The 19,529-nt window shown below is 39.0% G+C and overlaps 1 protein-coding gene across 1 annotated transcript in view; it reads left to right on the top strand.

Moving 5' to 3' along the window:
- The first annotated feature begins 10,710 nt into the window (after nucleotides 1-10,710).
- The window catches only part of Zbbx (zinc finger B-box domain containing), an 80,402-nt gene continuing 71,583 nt past the window's right edge, over nucleotides 10,711-19,529 (top strand). Inside the window, exons 1-3 of the mRNA XM_042678862.1 lie at nucleotides 10,711-10,778; nucleotides 12,195-12,308; nucleotides 15,355-15,445. Coding sequence (XP_042534796.1) covers nucleotides 10,711-10,778; nucleotides 12,195-12,308; nucleotides 15,355-15,445 — 273 coding nt within the window. The remainder of the gene's footprint in view (nucleotides 10,779-12,194; nucleotides 12,309-15,354; nucleotides 15,446-19,529) is intronic.

A 19,529-nucleotide genomic window follows, 5' to 3' on the forward strand; every position in this document is an offset into this window, starting at 1 on the left:
GCTTACTTCACTTAATATAATTTTTTCCAAGTCTTTCCATTTCCTAACAAATGGGGCAATGTCATTCTTTCTGATGGAGGCATAGAAATCCATTGTGTATATATGGCACATTTTCTTGATCCATTCATCTACTGAGGGGCATCTGGGTTGGTTCCATATCTTAGCTATGGTAAATAATGCTACAATAAACATAGTCGTGCTGGTAGCTTTAGTGGGGTCTTGTTTGTGAACATTTGAGTAAATGCCCAAAAGTGGGATTGCTGGGTCATAGGGGAGCTCTATGTGGAATCACTTGAGGAACCTCCATACTGCTTTCCAAAGTGGTCGAACAAGTTTACACTCCCACCAAAAATACAGTAAGGTTCCCTAATAGAGACCCAGAAACACAACAAATCAAAGAAAGGTTGGACAAATGGGATTGCATGCAATTGCAGAGCTTCTGCATGGCAAACGACATAGCTAGCAAGATCAATAGAAAGCCCACGGATTGGAAGAAGATCTTCACTAACCATACAACGGACAAGGGTCTCATATCTAAAATATACCTGGAACTCAAAAAATTAAATCCCCCAACAACAAATCCTCAAAGAAACAACTGCCCAATAAATAAGTGGGTTAAAGACTTAAAGAGAAACTTCTTTGAAGAGGAAAGAAGGATGGCCAATAGATACATGAAGAAATGTTCAACCTCTCTAGCCATAAAAGAAATGCAAGTCATAATTTTTCTTTTTTTTTTAATTTTTTTTTTTTTGGGTCTGGTTGTGGGGCCTGAACTCTGGGCCTGGGCGCTGTCTCTCAGCTCTTCAGCTCAAGGCTAGTGCTCTACCACTTGAGCCACAGTGCCACTTCCGGCTTTTTTCTTTTTGCTTATGTGGTGCTGAGGAATCAAACCCAGGGCCTCATGCATGCAAGGCAAGCGCTCTACCACTGAGCCACCTTCCCAGCCCAATAATTTTTCTATAGTTATAGTCACAAAATAAAAATAGCTTCATGAGTTGAACTTATTATTCAATAAGAATATGTGTTGTGTGTGTGTGTGTGTGAGAGAGAGAAAGAGTGAGACAGAGAGAAAGAGGAATGGAGAGAGAATGGGAGTATGACTTTTTGGTAGTAGTGGGGTTTGAACTCAGTTCTTTGCACTTGCTAGGCAAGCATATTATCACAGCCATAAACCCAGAACCTTTTGCTTTAGTTACTTTTTGAATACTATCTTCCATTCATGCTAGAGGCTGATCGGAATTGTGTTCCTCCTATCTCTGCTTTGGTCTTAGTTTAGCTGACAGATCTGTGCTACCATGCTCAGCTTTTATTGCTAGAGCTGGAGATCTTGTGAATCTTTGGTGTGGATTGTCCATGAACCATGATTCTCCTGATCTCTGCCTCCAAAGTAGCCAGGATTAAAGACACAAGACACTGTGGTGAGAAGCAATGGGTCTTTTGAAGCACAACCCTCAATCTCTCTTTTTAGTTCCTGAGGCTCTCCTCTCAATCTGTACGTGGTGGGCAATTTACATCTCTTTCAATTGAACATACTCAGCTTGGAAATCCTGTGTTTAAATTCTGTCTTCACAGTGGCACAGTGAAGCAAGCTTTTGTAAATCCCTCCTGAATTCTGGACTCCCGACACAGATGCAGTTAATTCATGTGTGGAATTGCTGGTGGTCATCTGGATGTGCCCTGTCTCCCTGGAGAGGACATGGGTCCCTTAGCAGGGCCACTGTGTTTACAGGTGTCACTGCATTTAGTCCCTAACCACACTTTGCACTTCCTAGTTTGCTGTGACTTGACATGGTCTTACACTTTGGCTCTTGCTTTTCCTAAACTTTTTTTTTTTTTTTTTGGCTGGTCCTGGGGCTTGAACTCTGGGCCTGGGTGCTGGCCCTGAGCCTCTTCTGTTCAAGGTTAGCACTCTGCCACTGCAGCCACAGTGCCACTTGCAGAATTTTCTGATTAGTATATTGGAGATTAGACTCCTACAGACTTTTCTGCCCGGGCTGGCTTTGAACAGCGATCCTCAGTTCTCAGCCTCCTGAAGAGCTAAGATTACAAGCATGAGCCACTGGTACCCTGCTGATAACGTTCATCTAATGTTTCGAAGAAGATATTTTATACACTATTTTTTTACGAGTTGATTTATTTGTGTTTCCTGTGGTGCCAATACATGCATTAGATATCCTTTCTTAAAGTCAAAGCTGGACTTTACAGATAATATTTCTCTTTATTGGAACAACACTGGAGATTGTGTATTGTTCTCTTTTTTTTTTTTTTTTTTTGGTATGTTCCTTGCCATGTTGGCTTGGAGTCTTTCTCTTTCAGTACATTCCAACACATTCCTGACTATGTAATCTGAACTAGGATCCTTCCTTGCTTTTTATGTCTTTTTATTTATGTGTACAATTTTATCATTTCCTTCCCATCCTGGCCCTTTCCCAGGGACTCTCTGGCTCCCTCTGCCGGTAGACTGCGGCAGGACCACGCGTTCTGGTTGCCAAGGACAACGAGGTGACGCGGTAACCAAGGAGACCAAGGCGGAAGCTGAGGGCTGCCTTGGATGGCAGAGGGTCTCTAGGTGAGCCGGCTGACTGCGGGTGGAGATGGGTGGAGGAGGGTGGGATCCGGCCGTGGGGCAAGGGCTGGACCTTGCGGGCGCGGCGGGCCGTGGGGAAGGCGGGTGCCTGCAGCGTGGGGTGGGGTGTGGCCCGCAGATGCTGCTTTGGCCAGAAGAGGCCGGGGTCAAGGGGTTTTGCAAACAGCTTCTCAGTCCATGATGCTAATGGAGATACTAACTGAGGCTCCCAGAGAGAGAGATCTGGCTCAGCTAGCTTGACCTTTAAAATATAAAGTTAGCAAGTCTCAGAAGGAGTTGAAGGTGGAATTGAAGGTTCACTGGATTGAATCTATGCAAATGATATACATATATATACTCATATATATATATATACTTATATATATATACTCATCTATATATATACTTACATATATATATATATATATATACATATATATATATATATATATACATGCACATACACTTATGGCAATCTAACAACTTCTCCACTTGGCTATAATAATGAATTTTACAAGCTATGTAGAAGCCAGCCCTGAGACCTTGCAGCATTATAAATGAGTGGTATTATGAGTTATCTGAAAGTAACTACTTTGTGTGCATTCTTCAGCACATGAACAGTTCTTGTGATTATTATTTGCTGCTTTATCCTTTTCCTGTTTCCTTCTCTGCAGTTTAAGTTCAGAAGGATGGCCATTTTACCTGACCTGGTTCACTTAGTTAATCAGTATTTAACTTGATATTAGGATCAAGGACAGATTTAATGGATTATTAGTTGACTATAAATTAGTCTGATAGGAGACTTGAAAACAAAATAAATGCAGATTTGCTTTAGGAAACAAGGTGTGTTTAATTTTTTTGCAGGGAAGATGGTACAACAAATTGATAGCAATAGGAAAAAGTTAGCATATTTTTTATCAGCATTATACAGTGTGGTGATTGTAGTAGTTGCTGAGGATTCAAAGATCAAAGGTAGGACAGATTTCCTATCTGGAAAACAGCACTTGTATATGGAATGATGCAAATAAATAATGACACAGGACATCAGGTCTGTAGCAAAGGAGCTTTATACACATGGTACCCTTGGAGAGGAGCTCATTTTTGATTGAGGAGATCTTCATGAGAGAGTGCCTTTCCAACAGGGCATTGAATAGAAAATGAAACAATAGGAAAAATAAAGCAAGAGACTCAAGGAGGTTGGGATGCTTAGAAAAAAGCCCTGCAGTTTCAAGCAGGACCACTGGGTATGATTTTCCCTGTGGATATATGGAACAATTTAGAGACAAACTTAGAAACATCAATTTGATACCCAAGGGCTTTCAGTGATATCTAGAGACATTGCTGTAAAATTTGGAAAGTAATATCAGTTTCTCTAAATTTCCTTTTAATGTAGTTAAAGAGTGAGAAAGAGGGAAGGTCACTTCAAGTCTCCTCTATGATATGACTTAATGATTTTAAGTGGATAGACTTCAAATGTTTAGATTTTCAGTCCTAAGAGGAATGAATCCAATCAGGAGTAAAATAAGAATTTTGTTTTCTACCATAAGCTATGGACTTAAATATTTGCATGCCTAAAATATCCCGGGAAAGCATCCAGGGTATTATGCGAAACATTGATAAAAATGTAAAGGTGTGATTTTGAAGAAACATAATACTTCCATTGTTGTGCACAATCATATCTAGTCTTGTTGATGTGGCACTAATAGTTGTATGTTCTTGACCTGTGTGTTTGGTCCTCAGAGATGAGAGCCAAGATTTAGATAAAGCAGGGCCTTCACGCTGTGGGCTGGGTCATTTCCATGGCTTTCACTTCCCCTGAACCTCAAACTTTCTAGAGGCTTCTGGAGAGCCCTCTGCTTTACAGGTCAGAGATCTGAAAACTTCCATTTCAGGTCTTGTGAATTAAGAGGATCTTTTTGATCTCAAAGTTCAAGCTTACTCTTATTTAAAGGCCTTTTGCCCTTAAACTTGATGAACATAAGATATGTATTTCCTTTCACCTGAAAGAGTGAATGAAGCCTGGAGTGCATCTGAGCAGGCTCTCCTTAGGGCCTATGCTAGGTGGGGCTGGCCCACAATCATGCAGGTTGTTCAAAGCTGAGGGGAGCATACTGCTCAGTGTGCTGCTTAGACTTTTGAAATATGATGTATTCACTCAGAAAAGGGAAAAGGAATACATAACTAATACTTTTCCTAATGGATTCACTTAGGAAAAGCTTACTATCAGATAAAGCAGCATTCCTTTGATAGTTTGAAGCAAATGATTTTAATGAAATTCTTGTTTTTTCATTTCACATTTCTTTCTGGTATCTTGCTATGATGACACCTAATGGCCTACTCTTGGGTGAATGTACCCGAAGATTACTAGGAAGACCCTTAAAATATATATATATATATATATATATATGTTAAAAATTTAAAAAAACTTCTTAAGGTAATTAAAAATTTTTTGGTGGGGGAGGAGCCAAGGTGATCTGAATTCATGGAAGAATCAACCAGCTTCTGATTCGTTAATGAAAATGGTGGATTTTCAAACTTCTCCTTATACCAATGGTCTCATGTTAGCTTCTAGGGGACCAGATGTCCCCCTGTCCCCCCTCCCCCCATACGCAGGTCATCCTTCATCCCCCTCCCCCCCACTCCCCTTCTGTGGCAGCATGCCTTGATGACTGAGCTTTTCCCCAAATGACATCATCAAACACATGACAATTTGGGGTACTACTGGACACCCAAAGGGGGAAGAAATGGGGTTTGAAGACGGTGAAACAATGCAGTTGAGTACATCAGAAAGATGGGAAGTTTTCCAAAGCATTACTAATCTTTTGGTATTTAATGGGAAAAGAAAATGAATTAAACTAAGGTCGCAGTAACGCTGAGGTTTGTCTAATGAGAGTGACGCGAATCCCCAGCTTCATCGGGTAACTAAAGTTCTGTGCTTGCCTATTCACGCTGATGACATTGTTGCAGCATTGCTGTCCCCCAGAAAAGGTGACTAATTCGCTCTTGGCTCTACTAAAAGGAGCAGTCAGGGCAGCATGACTCACAATTATAGTCTTCCTATTTTTTTAATTCATACAAAAAAATTGTCTTACGTGTGTGACTTGATAAGGCATTTAATTGAGAAGAGGCCCTCCTAATTGCATCCAGTGAAGTGAAATGCCCTCTGAATAAGACCATTTATTGGTTAAATCACATTACTAGCAGAGTTATAAATCAGAATCATCTAAATCTAATGAGATCTACAGACTTCTCTTATATCTTCTGTGTACTCAAAATCTGTCATGGTGCCTCAGCTTGACTTGAATGCATTCAAATGTGATTGTATTGTACATCTCAGTGTGTAAAGGAAATTAGGAGGATTTTAGATTATTTTGACTAACCGGAGAGGTTAACTTAGCCAATTTGTTTTTGTGTTGTATGACCAACGCCAATCAGATAACCTTATGGATTTTCAGGAAGACAGAAGCAAGAGTAGTTTGGGGTCCAGCATGCTGGAGGAGGCATGGGGAAGGCATTCCTGATCAGAAAGAGACAAAAACTGCCTCCCGCCACATTTCTGAGCCAGATGTTGCAGGTGATTTTTAGAGATAGCTTTTGTAGTTTCTGTTGGCTGAAAAATAGACCAAAGGACTTCCTACAAAGATGACTCTCGAAGATGGGGGAGTAGAAGGGAGTTCCATTTGACAATGCTGTTCTTTCCCCTACTGCAAACACCACCTCAAGCTTCCTTTCCTGGGGTGTCTTAAGCTCTAACTTGACACTCATTCAGAGACAAGACTTAGTAGCAGAGTCTGAGACCGACCTTAAATGCCTCCTTTACTGAGACTGCCCCAAATAGTACGATTCCTGCTATGAGGATTTCCTGGGTTGAGCTCCTCCAAGCAACTTTACCTCTTATTTTCCCGGGGTTTCCATGCCAGATTGGAGATGGAAATATCTTCAATTATTGTGGAAAATTGTTTTAAATGTTGTTTAAAATGCAAACTTATTCTTTCTTGTGATTGTGTTTTGAAACCATACTCAGCGAATAAATTCTTTCAGGATTTGCTTCAAGGAAGTCCAAATCTCTTTCAGGGTTAGATTTGATTTTCAGAGTTAGTTCCTTCCAACAACTGAGATCTAGATATGAGAGACTGAATTAGTTGCTCCTGGTCTACAATCATTTGTTTTATTTTTCTTATCCTTTCAGCCTTTTTTTTTCTTTTTTTTTCTTTATTGTGAAAATACCATACAGAGGGTTTACAATTACATGGGCAAGATAATGAGTACATTTCTTATCAAGCATTGTTGCCTTCTCCTTTGTTTCCCCTCCCCATCCCTTTATACTATGGAGGAGGGACATACAAAGCAACAAAGAAATCATCTTATAAATATGTTAGAAACAATTGCATGAAAGAAAAAAACATTTGAATACTTATCCTGGGGTTCATTTCACCTAACATCAACTTATCTGACCTTTTCTGCTTGTCTTAGACATATACTAGTTATTGCAAATAAGGGTAACCATGGGACCTATGTTTCTTTGGGCCTGGCTTACTTCACTTAATATAGTTTTTTCCAAGTCTTTCCTTTTCCTAACAAATGGGGTGATGTCATTCTTTCTGATGGAGGCATAGAATTCCATTGTGTATATATACCACATTTTCTTGATCCATTCTCCTACTTAGGGGCATCTGGGTTGGTTCCATATATTAGCTATGGTAAATAATGCTGCAATAAAAGTAGTGCTGGTAGCTTTAGTGTGGTCTTTTTTGTGATCATTTGGGTAAATGGCCAAAAGTGGGATTGCTGGGTCATAGGGGAGCTCTATGTGGAGTCTTTTGAGGAACCTCCATACTACTTTCCAAAGTGGTTGAAAAAGTTTACACTCCCACCAACAATGCAGTAGGGTTCCCTTCATGTCCACATCCCCTCCAACATCTGTTGTTATTAGAGTTCTTGATTATAGCCATTCTAACAATGTTGTTTTGATTTGCATTTCTTTTATGGCTAGAGAGGATGAGCATTTCTTCATGTGTCTATTGGCCATTCTTCTTTCCTCTTCAGAGAAGTTTCTCTTTAAGTCTTTAGCCCACTTATTTATTGGACAGTTGTTTCTTTGAAGATTTGTTGTTGGGGGATTTAATTTTTTGAGTTCCAGGTATATTTTAGATATGAGACCCTTGTCCGTTGTCCACAAAGGGAATGCTGTATGGAACCCTACAGAGGGAATGGGAGTCCAAGGAAAACATAACCAGTCAGCTAAGTGATTTGAGAATAAACACTGAACACCAAATTAAGGAAGCAAAGAAGTTCATACAAGATCTAAAACAAAGTTCCAACAAAGATTTCGAAGCCATCAAAGCCAACCAATTAGAAGGAAGAGAAATAAAAAACAAAGTAGAAAGTCTTGACAGTAGGTTAGACCATGCAGAAGATGGAATCTCGGGGATTGAAGACAGCCTAGATATTATAGAGAAAGAACATACAACTATCCAAGACAAATCCAAGAAATATGATAGATCTATTCAACATTTGGAAGACATCATCAGAAGGCCTAATACTTTCAGCCTTTTAACATTGGTGCGTAATGTACATGTTTATGCAACAGAGCATGAGAGTCTGATACATATATACAATATGTAATGATCAAATTCAGGTAACTGATTAGGGAAAGAGAATGATAGTTTGAGACACACATATTGTATATAATGGTGAAATCTAGGTACTTACTGCCTCTTTAGGCATTTATTATTTCTATGTGTTGGAAGCCCTTAGACTCTTCTAGTTATTTAAACATAAAATACCTTCTATCAACACCTTACTGTGCTAAAGAATAGGAGGACTAATTGCTTCTCTCTGGGGTCTACTAGCTACAATTTCTTTTTTCTTTTTATTTCTTTTTATTTTTTTTTATTGTGAAAACACCGTACAGAGGGGTTACAATTACATGGGCAAGGTAATGAGCACATTTTTTTATCAGGCATTGTTGCCTCCTCCTTTGTTTCCCCTTCCCATCCCTTCCCATCTCCCACCCCACCCCCCTTCAATTTCTTTTCTTATCTTTCCCTTTTCCCCTTGTTAATCTTTAGTGACCACACTTCCACTCTCTTCTATGAGATTTATTTTAAACTTCCACCAATGATTGAGAACTCATGTTATTTGCCATTCTATGCCTGACAAATTTCACTTAATATAATGTCTTCCTGTTGGATTGATGTTCTCACAAGTGACAAAATGTATTCTTTGTTTCCTGGCTGAAATATTGCTGTATGTACATACATTATCTTTTATGTGTCATTTACTATTACATATATTATAACATTATATATTATATATTCTTGTATTGTCTACATTATTATTAAATTCATGAGATAGCATCCCAAGAGAGAAATGTGGGAGAACTCATTTGGTTGTGTGAACTTTCCATATGGTTACTCCAATCCTTGAGTTGTCTTCAAGTCTTTCAGCAAATTCTCCAGACATATCTTGTTTTGTTTTGCTTAAAACCTTCCATTGATTCTTGTTAGGTACAGAATAAATTTAACATGACTGAACTTGGCATGTGAACTATACTTCCACACTTGGGGCTGGCATGTAGATCAGTGATAGAGCTCTCAGCTGGCATGCACAGAAACTGTGAGTTGAATTCACAGCACCAAAGAAAGTAGCTACCATTCTTGAGCCTCATCCTCTGTCTGTACCCATGGTCACTTTTCCCCTGCATACCTTGTGCATCAACTAAGTTAAATTAATCAATAGTATCGATGTAACAGCTGCCTTTACTTTTTTCCCCTCACAGATTTAAATATTTATCCAACCTTTATCTTCAGCCACAAGCTCTCTTTCTCCTTCAAAGTTTCACATAAATGCTGGCCAGCTTGAATTTCATCCATTCTCCTGCTTCCTATATTATTACATCTATAAATTTTATGGCCCTTATAATTCTACCTTGTTTTATGGCTTTTATATGCAGGTCTTCTGTGCCCTGTTTTACTCAAATTCATTTGAACTCAGAAAGCAAATCTCCTTGGACCTTGTCTCTACTATGACTTTAGCCGAATGCCTCGCTTATATCAGAGATTAGTAAATATTTATTGGGGTTATAGGCAAATAGGAAACAACCTATAAATTGACAGCATTATGGTTTGGACATTTAAAACTATAGCTACTGTTATATTTCTGTAGGAGCTTTTGGAATGTAGATTTTTTTTTCATATGAAAATTTAGTAATGCTTATGATTTAGTAATTCAGTATTACAGGGTAAATTGTTATAGAACCGTGAATAATTGGGATACTCAGGATCCTGGCTATACTGAATAATTTAATTTTCTGGTTAACTCAGAATTAAAGACAAGATCCTTTTGACTTCATTTCTTGTTGGAAATTTCTTTCTCAAGTATGTTAATTTCTGATCTGAGCCAAAAAGTATCATTAAAATTTTCTTTGATAAGTGAGGATATAAAAATGCCTTTGGGTAATTATTACATACTTTTAATTTTCATTTTACATTGCCATATGTGTAAAGAAAGGTGTTTGGGTTTGGATTGTGTCCCGAAAGTTATTTTCATTTTGCAATGTATGGAATCTTTTAAATTAAGTTTGGGTGGGAATGAATAGCTGATATACCTAAATGCATGGTGCAGTAATGGGAATACATTTTGAGAATCACACTAACAGGCAATTTTATATTGCGGAAACATCAAAGAATGTATGACTATGACCCGATATGGCTATGCAATCAATAAATGATGTAATTTTAAGGGAATATGGTTAAGTAAGTAATCTGTTTTTTATCAAAATGCTACCAGGCAATAATATATTTTTATATCTATGACCATAGAAAAAAACTGTAATCAATGCTTTAGATAGTCATACTCAATGTATTCTTTACTTTACTTCTCTAGTAATTTGTTATAAAACATTTTAGTGAAATTTCAATTCCATCTGATATTGTATTTATTTAACTTATAATATGACTTATATGGTGTTTTTTTGCTATTTAACTTTTTAGCTTTTTCTTAGAGATATTTATTTTAAATATGTGGGGTTTTGGACTTGTAACTTACATTGCTTTACTCCCAAAGTAATTCTTTTGTCTTTGTCATTTTTCAGAAGTTTTCACAAACTAGAATAATCATAAGTCAATATTAAGACGAGAATCATGAACACCAAAGATTTTGTAGTTATCCCATGGGGCAAACCTGGAAATTCTGTAAAGCTAAAATATAAGTAAGTACACACACATACAGAAAATGTGTGCATGAATATTTTCTTATTTCCTAGGTAGAAATAATTGATGAACCTTCCACATATTGTAAACTATTCTTTTTGCACAGGTCTGTTTAGCATAAAAATCAAATTTGGTAAATTTGTGCCTTTATTTTCTCCATAATGTTATGTTTTTAGCTGCAAGGGTATTTATTCACTTACTTATTTTGGTGCTAGTGAGATTTAAACTAGCAGTGTCATACCTGATAGGAAGGATCATTACTATCTGATCCATGCCTCCTTTTTGTTGTTAATTATTTTCCAGGTAGGCTCTAGCATTTGTTTTTGCCAGTGCTGAGACAGTGATTGTCTTAAATAGGCCTTCCGTGTAGCTGAGATTAAGGATTGAACCCTCAACCTAGCTTGTTTGTTAGATTAAGGTCTCATGAATTCTCTCTTTTTTTTCAACCATAATCCTAGCTCTTCAGAAGGATTAGATCTGAGGACCAAGGTTCTGAGCCCTTCTAGACAGGGAACTTCATCATACTCTTCTCTCACATCCCTCACCTCCGATCTCTCCTAACCCCAGCCATCTCCTCAATTTACCTGGTTCCATTTTCACATACATACCTAGAACATTGTGACTTTATTCACCCATCCTTTATCTGAATGGAGAAATAGGCTATTTTCGATGTGGAAGCTATGTATGTATATATATGAAAAAGAAGACGTGATATGCATTATTTGATTCCAGGTGTAGATTTTAGCTCTTTGTGTCTGTATTCACATTCGGGTACTGATTATTAATCGATGCCCACATTATGGACCCTGCCCTGGGACCTTAGGTAGGAGTAGCCCCAGGCTTTGCCGCTGAATGGCTGGCAAAGGACTTGAAGTCCCATTCCAGCGACAACGGAGCTCGGAGTGCGGGCAGTAATGCGGAGCCTGGGAGGGCAGGGAGCAGGCTGGAGGGAATCCGGAATGCTCCAAGTTTTACACAGAGTTGTTGAAAATTTGGGTGGCTATTGAATAAATTATTTGCTTTAAATACCCTGCTTCTGGCTTACTTGGATATATGAAAATCAAGTGTATGCAAATCAGAAAAGAAAATGTTATATTTGCTTGTCATAGATACATATAAAAAGCCCTGGCCACCTATCTAAAGTGAATTTTGGTTGTCAGCCATCAGCAATTGAACATATAAAAGTACTTTATGAGGTATGAAGGCATACAATGCTTAAAGAGAATACTTAATGAAAGCACCTGCTAACTTTCTAAACCAAATTTGTAGAAACACATAGAAATGGCTATTACTTAATTATTAGTAATAACTTTTAATTAACTGGAATGGCAAAAGATAATATAAAATTAGTTTTCCCTTGGGTTTTGTCTGCTTACTTTAAACAAACATCCTATATTTAAACCTCCTGTCCTCAGAAATGCTCAAGAACTACGAATGGAGAAAATACAGTTAGAATTGGAGAACGAAGAGATGAAAAAGAAATTCAAAGAATTTCAATCCACAAGGAGCAAAGAAAGGGAAGAAACACAGTGAGTGACCTTTTAAGAGCCATTTCTCAAGAGAAGCAAATTAAAATGAGAGGAACAAACCGAATCCTTCTTGAGATGCTAATTTAACTGTGCTAGTAGTGACTGTGCTAATTAACAGCGCTAACTCAGCTGACTTATGTACAGAACTGATTTAAGTGCTATGATTACTGTAACAAAATATTTAGTGCAGGGATAGCATAATTTCTCCCAATAAATGGGAATATTGGATTTCCCTTCTCCCCTTGCTCCCCATTTTTTTCTGTACCTTTTACTTATGAACCACTGTTTCGTAAAACTTCCATGGCTTTCATTTCTTCTGAACTTCACTGGGCCTTGTTCTTTCATGTCTCTTCTTACATCAAATTTGATGGTTTGTGGTTCAGAATATTTCAGACAACAATGCAAATTTCCCTAACTCTCAGACTATTGCTATCGACAGCACTTTATGTAAAAGCAGCTTTATTTATTGCAAAGAGTAGAAGCAGTAGAATCTATGAGTAGATTTGAAATATGTTTAGCAAATAATAGTGAGTTGATATTTTGTTACTGAGAACCCCAAAATACCACACATATATATAGCTTCCAATTTAACTGAGTGCTAAATGAGTTAACTGAGAGTTTTTCCTACAAAAATGGTTTACAAAGTGGTTTAAGATCCACCAGAACTGCTGGTGGTGGAGTGATGGAAACCACCCCCTTTCTTCTCACCCTATTTTTTTCTGACATGAACTATAGTAGTTAAAATTCTTTGCCCCTCAGATGGCTCATATTTGCACAAGTCTCCTATGTGATCCTGTGCCAGTGTGTTGTTAAGTGTTTGAAACTGATTTCTTTTGTGTTCAACACATGAGATAGTCTCTAAGTTTTGAGAAATATAATTTATATCTTGCTATAGTGCTTAATACACTCATCTTACTTTATATGTTCATATCTTGCTGTATTGTGTAATTGATATTGGCACATGGTAACATATCTCATTTTCTTGCGTCTCACTTCCATAGTTTGTGATTACTTCAACATGTGTGTGTGTGTGTGTGTGTGTGTGTGTGTGTGTGTGTGCATGTGCACATGTGCGCATTTGTGTGTTCCAGTTCCAGGGCTTGAACTCAGTCTTTTGTTGTCCCTAAGCTTTTGTGTTCAAGTTTAATGCTCTACTACTTGAGCCACACCTTCACTTCTGCATTTTTGGTGGTTAATTGGAAATGAGTCTCATGGATTTTCTTGCCTAGGCTAGCTTTGAACCAAAATTCCACCATCTCAACCTCTCGAACAACTAGGATTACAGGTGTGAGCCACCAGCACCCAGCTGAACATGAATTTTTGCTTACATGCAAGGACATCTATGGGATAAATGCCTTCCTCAGTTAAGCTGTGTGTACACCTTATATTGTGATAGACTTCCAAAAGTTGTCTTCTAAATAGGCTTTAAAGAGACCATGCTTCAAGTGAATTTACTGATGGTGAATATCACTAAACCCTTTGCATGTTAAATGTAATTTTGTTTTGTTTTCAAAATGAGGATCACCAATTGTAATCCATTTTGACCTGAAACGTACCTTCTGGACAATTAATGGCAATCTTAATATGTTTATTGTACTTTTGGAGTCCAATTCTTTCAAAAGATTGCATGACACACATAGTCTCTCTTTATCAATAGGACATGGTTTGCTTCAAGGGGTCTCGTGTTATCTGTCATCCAGAAAGATAAAATTTGTTGTTGGACTTTACAATAAATCACAACGTTCCTCTGTGATTCAGAATCACCTCTCCAGATGAATTTTCCTTAATGGCTCACACTTCTTCTGTCCCCCCCAAAACACTTTCTAAAGCTTGGCTGAGTTTTTAGAATAGTTGCTTTCTTTACTAAGGTCACACAGATGGCCAATGTCATAGTCAAAATGAGAACCTGTCACTCAGTGGGCAGGAAGCTAGAAGCCCAGTGTTCTGGTTTAAGATTTATTATTTATTAACTATGTGACACTGGCCAAGTTGTCTCATTACTTTTTAAATGAAAATTGGTCTCTTTCTGCTGCTCCTTTCAGAAGGATTCCGTGAAGCTCAGCTAAAAGTACTTTGCAAACAGTGAAAATAAACATTGGCTCCTTTGGCCCACTGTTGCTTTTTAATGTAGGAACAGCTTTTAACTCTTACAAGAAGTTTGTCACTGAATAGATCTGCTGAATATTTCAGGAGCAGTAGGGGAGTTGTATTGCTGTCTTCTCTTTGTATTGTGGATACTTAGTTTGCTGTTTTTGTTTCTTTAATTATGTCATGGGTCTTGAACTCTAGGCCTGGTAGCTGTCCCTGAGCTCTTCAGCTCAAGGCAAGCACTGTACCACTTGAGCCACAGCATCACTTCCAGTTTTTCTGGTGGTTTATTGGAGATAAGAGTTTCATGGAGGGCTGGGAAGATGGCCCAGTGGTAGAGCACTTGCCTTGCATGCATGAGGCCCTGGGTTCGATTCCTCAGCACCACATAAGCAAAAAGAAAAAAAGCCAGAAGTGGCACTATGGCTCCAGTGGTAGAGTGCTAGCCTTGACCTGGAGAGCTGAGGGATAGCGCCAGGCCCAGAGTTCAGGCCCCACGACTGGACCGCCCCCTCCTCCCAAAAAAAAGTTTCATAGATGTTCCTGCTAGCTGGCTGGTGTTGAACCACGATCCTCAGATCTCAGCCTCCTCAGTAGTTAGGATTACAGGCATGAGCCACAGATACCCAGCTGGATACTTAGTTTTTAAAACTGTAAAGTTTCCTATTAACTTCTAAAACTATCCCCAGCCCTTCTAAATGTCAAAACCAGGAATTCCTCATCCGTGTTTGGAGATATGCCTTTTATTCAGTTCTCTGCAGCCATCGCTCGCATATATGATAGTCATATTTCAAAATTACGATATTAGGGCACTACTGGTATTTGTTTTCCTTTTGTGGTGGTTTCTTACACTGTACCATCGAATTACTATTCCCTGAAGCAGAGAAAACGTATTTGTTTTCATTAAAAGGAGAAATGTTTTAGTAATCACATCTTCTTTTGTCTGTATCTGTTGAAGGTCAAGTGGATATCATTGGAAATCTGGAAAAGTGGGTAGATTGGGCAATCAGTCACGCACAATGTCACAAAATAAAGGAAATGCAATTAAGGTAAGGAGATACTATTTGATTATCAGGCAGTTTGCAAACCAAAGAGATATAAATTATTTTTTATGGTTTGCATTTTCTTCCATACTCAAGAATCTATTATTCTTGTTTTAACAACTTCATGGAGTATTAGATGTTTACATTTATTTTTGTCAATTAATATGCAGCTTTCATTATCCCAACATATTTTTGATTTTCATCCATAAGGTTGATTTGGACTTTCTCCCCAATTCCAAACAGAAAACAATTTCCATTAAATTCAATTCTCATTTAAAATATGTAAAAGGGAACTACGTAATGAAAGCAAATGTGAATTAGCCTAACAAATTATAGGCTTTATTCTTAACATTGTATCATTTCACATATGTTTAGTTCTTTCATATCCTGCGTGATATATAATTATGTATATAGTGTTGCTTCCATGTGTGATGTGAAAGAGAAAATTGCATCTCAGTTTTGAACTATATGTTTGCTTTATCATTATTGTGTATTCTAAAACTATAACATTGCATTCTATTCAAGATTAACACCACCTAAAGGGTATTTAAATAATGTAAATCATTTCTGACTTCTTTAGTGCAAAGCTTCTGTTTAAAATTTTAACTTATACACACATACTCATATATATAATTAAAATTAGTTGGGTCAACTGACATCTAGAAACTTATTTGGCACTTCTAAATATTTTAGCTTCAAAAAATAAGCAGTTTATTTTATAGTGTCATTCTCATTATGAGGTGTGTTTATTTAATTGAGTTAAAGCTTTATTGACCACTTTAAGTTTTCATGACTTTTTGGAGGAGTGGACCATGTTTCAGATGTTATTATAAATGTATTAAAATGCTGGTTGTGTTTGTAGACTTGGTGATTTTGATCTACACATAATAATGTTTATGAAATGGTGTTTTAGACTTGCAGTGAGCTATCTTTGTTCTCAAGGAGGTTCCCCTCTAATGTGAAAAATGGGTGCCTCAGAATACTTTTTTATTCAACTCAATGGAAAGCTTTTCATTGTAACCAACTCAGCTTATGAGGAATATAGTCTTTGAGAAACAATAGTTTAGTTCTACACAGAGTTTAGGGTTTGCTGGATATATTTTTAAGTGGGGGGAAAGAAGAGGGAATCAAAATCGCTTTTGCCATCACCAGAATTAAGAAGGAGACTGGAGTTGATTTGGCTTTTTCTTTTCACCTCCCTCAGTACTTGTTTTATTCCTAAGTGGCAATGTGTTGGTCTATGAATTATTATCCTATATATCATTCAGATAAAATAACAACATCAAAGAAGTAAAATACCCTGCTCCTGGCCAGGGTATTAAAAGAAATAAAATACCTTGCTCCTGGTCAGGTATGAGAGCCCAGGTCTGGTTTGGATTTATTCAAAGCTAATGATTAAGGGTAGCTGGAGAAGAGGAAGAATCAAATCGTTGCAAGTATGTGGAAAAAGAAAATACATAGGGAGGGTAGTTTGGAAAACAGGGACCAGTAAGTGTTGTCCAATACTTTGTACAGTGAGGTATGTGTGTGTGTGTGTGTGTGTGTGTGTGTGTGTGTGTGTGTGGTATGGTGTGTATCAGTGTAGACCAGTGTTTCTCATGGAGACATGAGACATGTTATTCTCCAGGAGACATTTGCCCAGGCATTGAAGACACATTCAGTTCTTATCAGTGAGCCCAGCCTTTAGCTTGTTTTTTTTTTTTTTTTTTTTAAATAGTATTTGGCAGAAATGCCATTAACTTCTTTCTTTTTTTTTCCTTTTTTTTTGGTCAGTCGTGGGTCCTGAACTCTGGGCCTGGGCGCTGTCCCTCAGCTCTTCAGCTCAAGGCTAGCGCTCTACCACTTGAGCCACAGTACCACTTTAGGCTTTTCCTGCTTATTTGTGGTGCTGAGGAATTGAACCCAGGGCCTCATGCATGCAAGGCAAGCACTCTACCACTGAGCCACCTTCCCAGCCTGCCATTACATTCTTACAACCTATTTGACATCTCCCATGACAAAGAATCATTTAGCACAGAATGTCAGTGGTGCTGAGGTCCCGAGACCCTGGATTACAACCTGTCCATTAAAATGATTACCTGTGTAATTCAATTTGTAATCTTAAAGAGTCTTTTAATCTCTGATTCTCTTTTACCATTGCTAGTAAACATGTGGTACTATTGCTTGGGAATCATAATAAAGTCTCTGAAAAAATGAGAATACAGAAGGAACGGATTGGATCTAACAATCCATCTGAATTAATCCATTGGATCTAATATTGATTGGTTCATACTTATGAGTTGTGGATATAGATTTCAAACAGTTGGAAAGAGTGGGTGATTAGTGACATTTTAAGGGTTTAAGAGATTCAATGTTCAACTTCACTGTGTGATTATTTTAGGAGTGGGGAAATGGACTACTTGAAAGGAAACGGAGGAAGGCTTGAAGTTGCAGAGGTTGTCAGATGCTGGTGTGGTCTTTGAGGAGTTGACTTATTAAAAGAAGCCTTATTTAAAGAAAAGACTTATCGAAAGAAGCAAAGAACTGACACTGTCTTTTCTCTGAGTTGAGAATGATGGATGGAAAAAAGAGCATGAAGAAATTTAAATATATAATATACATATATATATATATATAGAGAGAGAGAGAGAGAGAGAGGGAGGAGAGGGAGGTTGGTGATAACAGGGGGTCCAATTAGATGCCATGGAAAGGGTCAACAGGAAGATGCCAGGGTTCTTAATAAAGTTAAAGGCAGTAACATTGGCTCAGAGCAAGGAAAGGCCCTGAGATGGGAACGGGAGTTCTTAAGAAGAGAGGCCTGGAGAAGTCTGGTGGGCGTCGGGGTCGGGGGTGTGCTAACGCCCAAGGAGCCAATATGGAAGACCCCTGGGCTTATTTCATCACAATAGTGGTAGACAGGGGAGGCGCAGGAGGGAGAGGAGGGAAGGGGATGAAGGTCAGCCCCAGGAGCTGGGGAGTGGGAAGGTGTGGCTGCTTAGGTGCCCAGTTTGGTCATAATGGTGCCTCCCGGCGGGGGTGGTGCTGAAGAGGCAATCAGAGGCCCCCAGTGGCCGCATGGCGATGGCCTGCGAGGCCAGAATACCAGGACAGCAGGGGCAGTGAGGCGTCCGGGTTCGCAGCCAGGCTGTTATGGGAGCGGATCTGGCATGCGCCGCGTCCTTGGTGCGCCCCGTGGCCGGTGGCTCTCAGGCTCGGACGTCCCGTCCTGGTGAGCGCCGGGGCAGGGAGCGGGCCTGTGCATCCTGGCCTCGCCTTGGGGACGGTGGAGCGCAGGGTTCAGCCAAGGCGAATGTGCGGGCGAGGTGTTGGCAAGGGAAGACTGAGAATTGGGGGATATGGCTCCTTGGATTGGTGGGAGGCCTGGGTGGAAAGATCATCTCGAGGATGTGTGGGAGGTCGGCTGGGGGGGGGTGGTGAGGGAGGCTTCCGCCTAGGTCGCCTTGGCAGTCGATGGGCGCTGGGGAGTGCCGGGGACCGAACACCGCAGGCGTGTCCAGTTTACGCGCGCACGTGCGCGCGTGTGCGCACGTGCGCGCGTGGGTAAAGTTGGTCTAACCCTATTCCAACACTCAAACTTTTCTGAACTAGACCGATTTTCAATTTGACAAGGGAATTCTCTCCTTCCCCTCCCTCAAAATAGCCCCTAGCTGCTGGCTCATTAAGGTATTTGCGGGCAATTGGAATAAAGTGACACAAATATAACTCCATTCAAAGAGCAGCAAAAGAATCCTGGTAAAGGGGGAAAAAAATCCTAACGTGTCTGTGATCATCGTTCTGTGTGACTTTCATGCACCTGTCCGTTCTGTTCAAGTAGCTTTAGAACCCTGGCTGGCCCGCAATCCAGACGTGCCATGAAGGTAATCAGACCGGACACTTTGGATATGGAAAAAGTGAGATTAAATTATCTGTCACTGGGATAATATTCACAATTTAAAAAAGCCAAACAAGATGTGTGAGTCCTATGAAACGTGATTACTTCCATCCCAAATTCTTTTCTGCTGTGTTCGGTGCAGAAAACATCTGAGCAGCTAGTTCACAGCATATGGACACTGAAGCAAAACCACAGAGAATAATTAGGCTTAAATGTTCA

This window comes from Dipodomys spectabilis, unplaced genomic scaffold, assembly GCF_019054845.1.
Source record: "Dipodomys spectabilis isolate Male_0828 unplaced genomic scaffold, ASM1905484v1 ptg000050l, whole genome shotgun sequence".
NCBI classification, from domain to species: Eukaryota; Metazoa; Chordata; class Mammalia; order Rodentia; family Heteromyidae; genus Dipodomys; species Dipodomys spectabilis.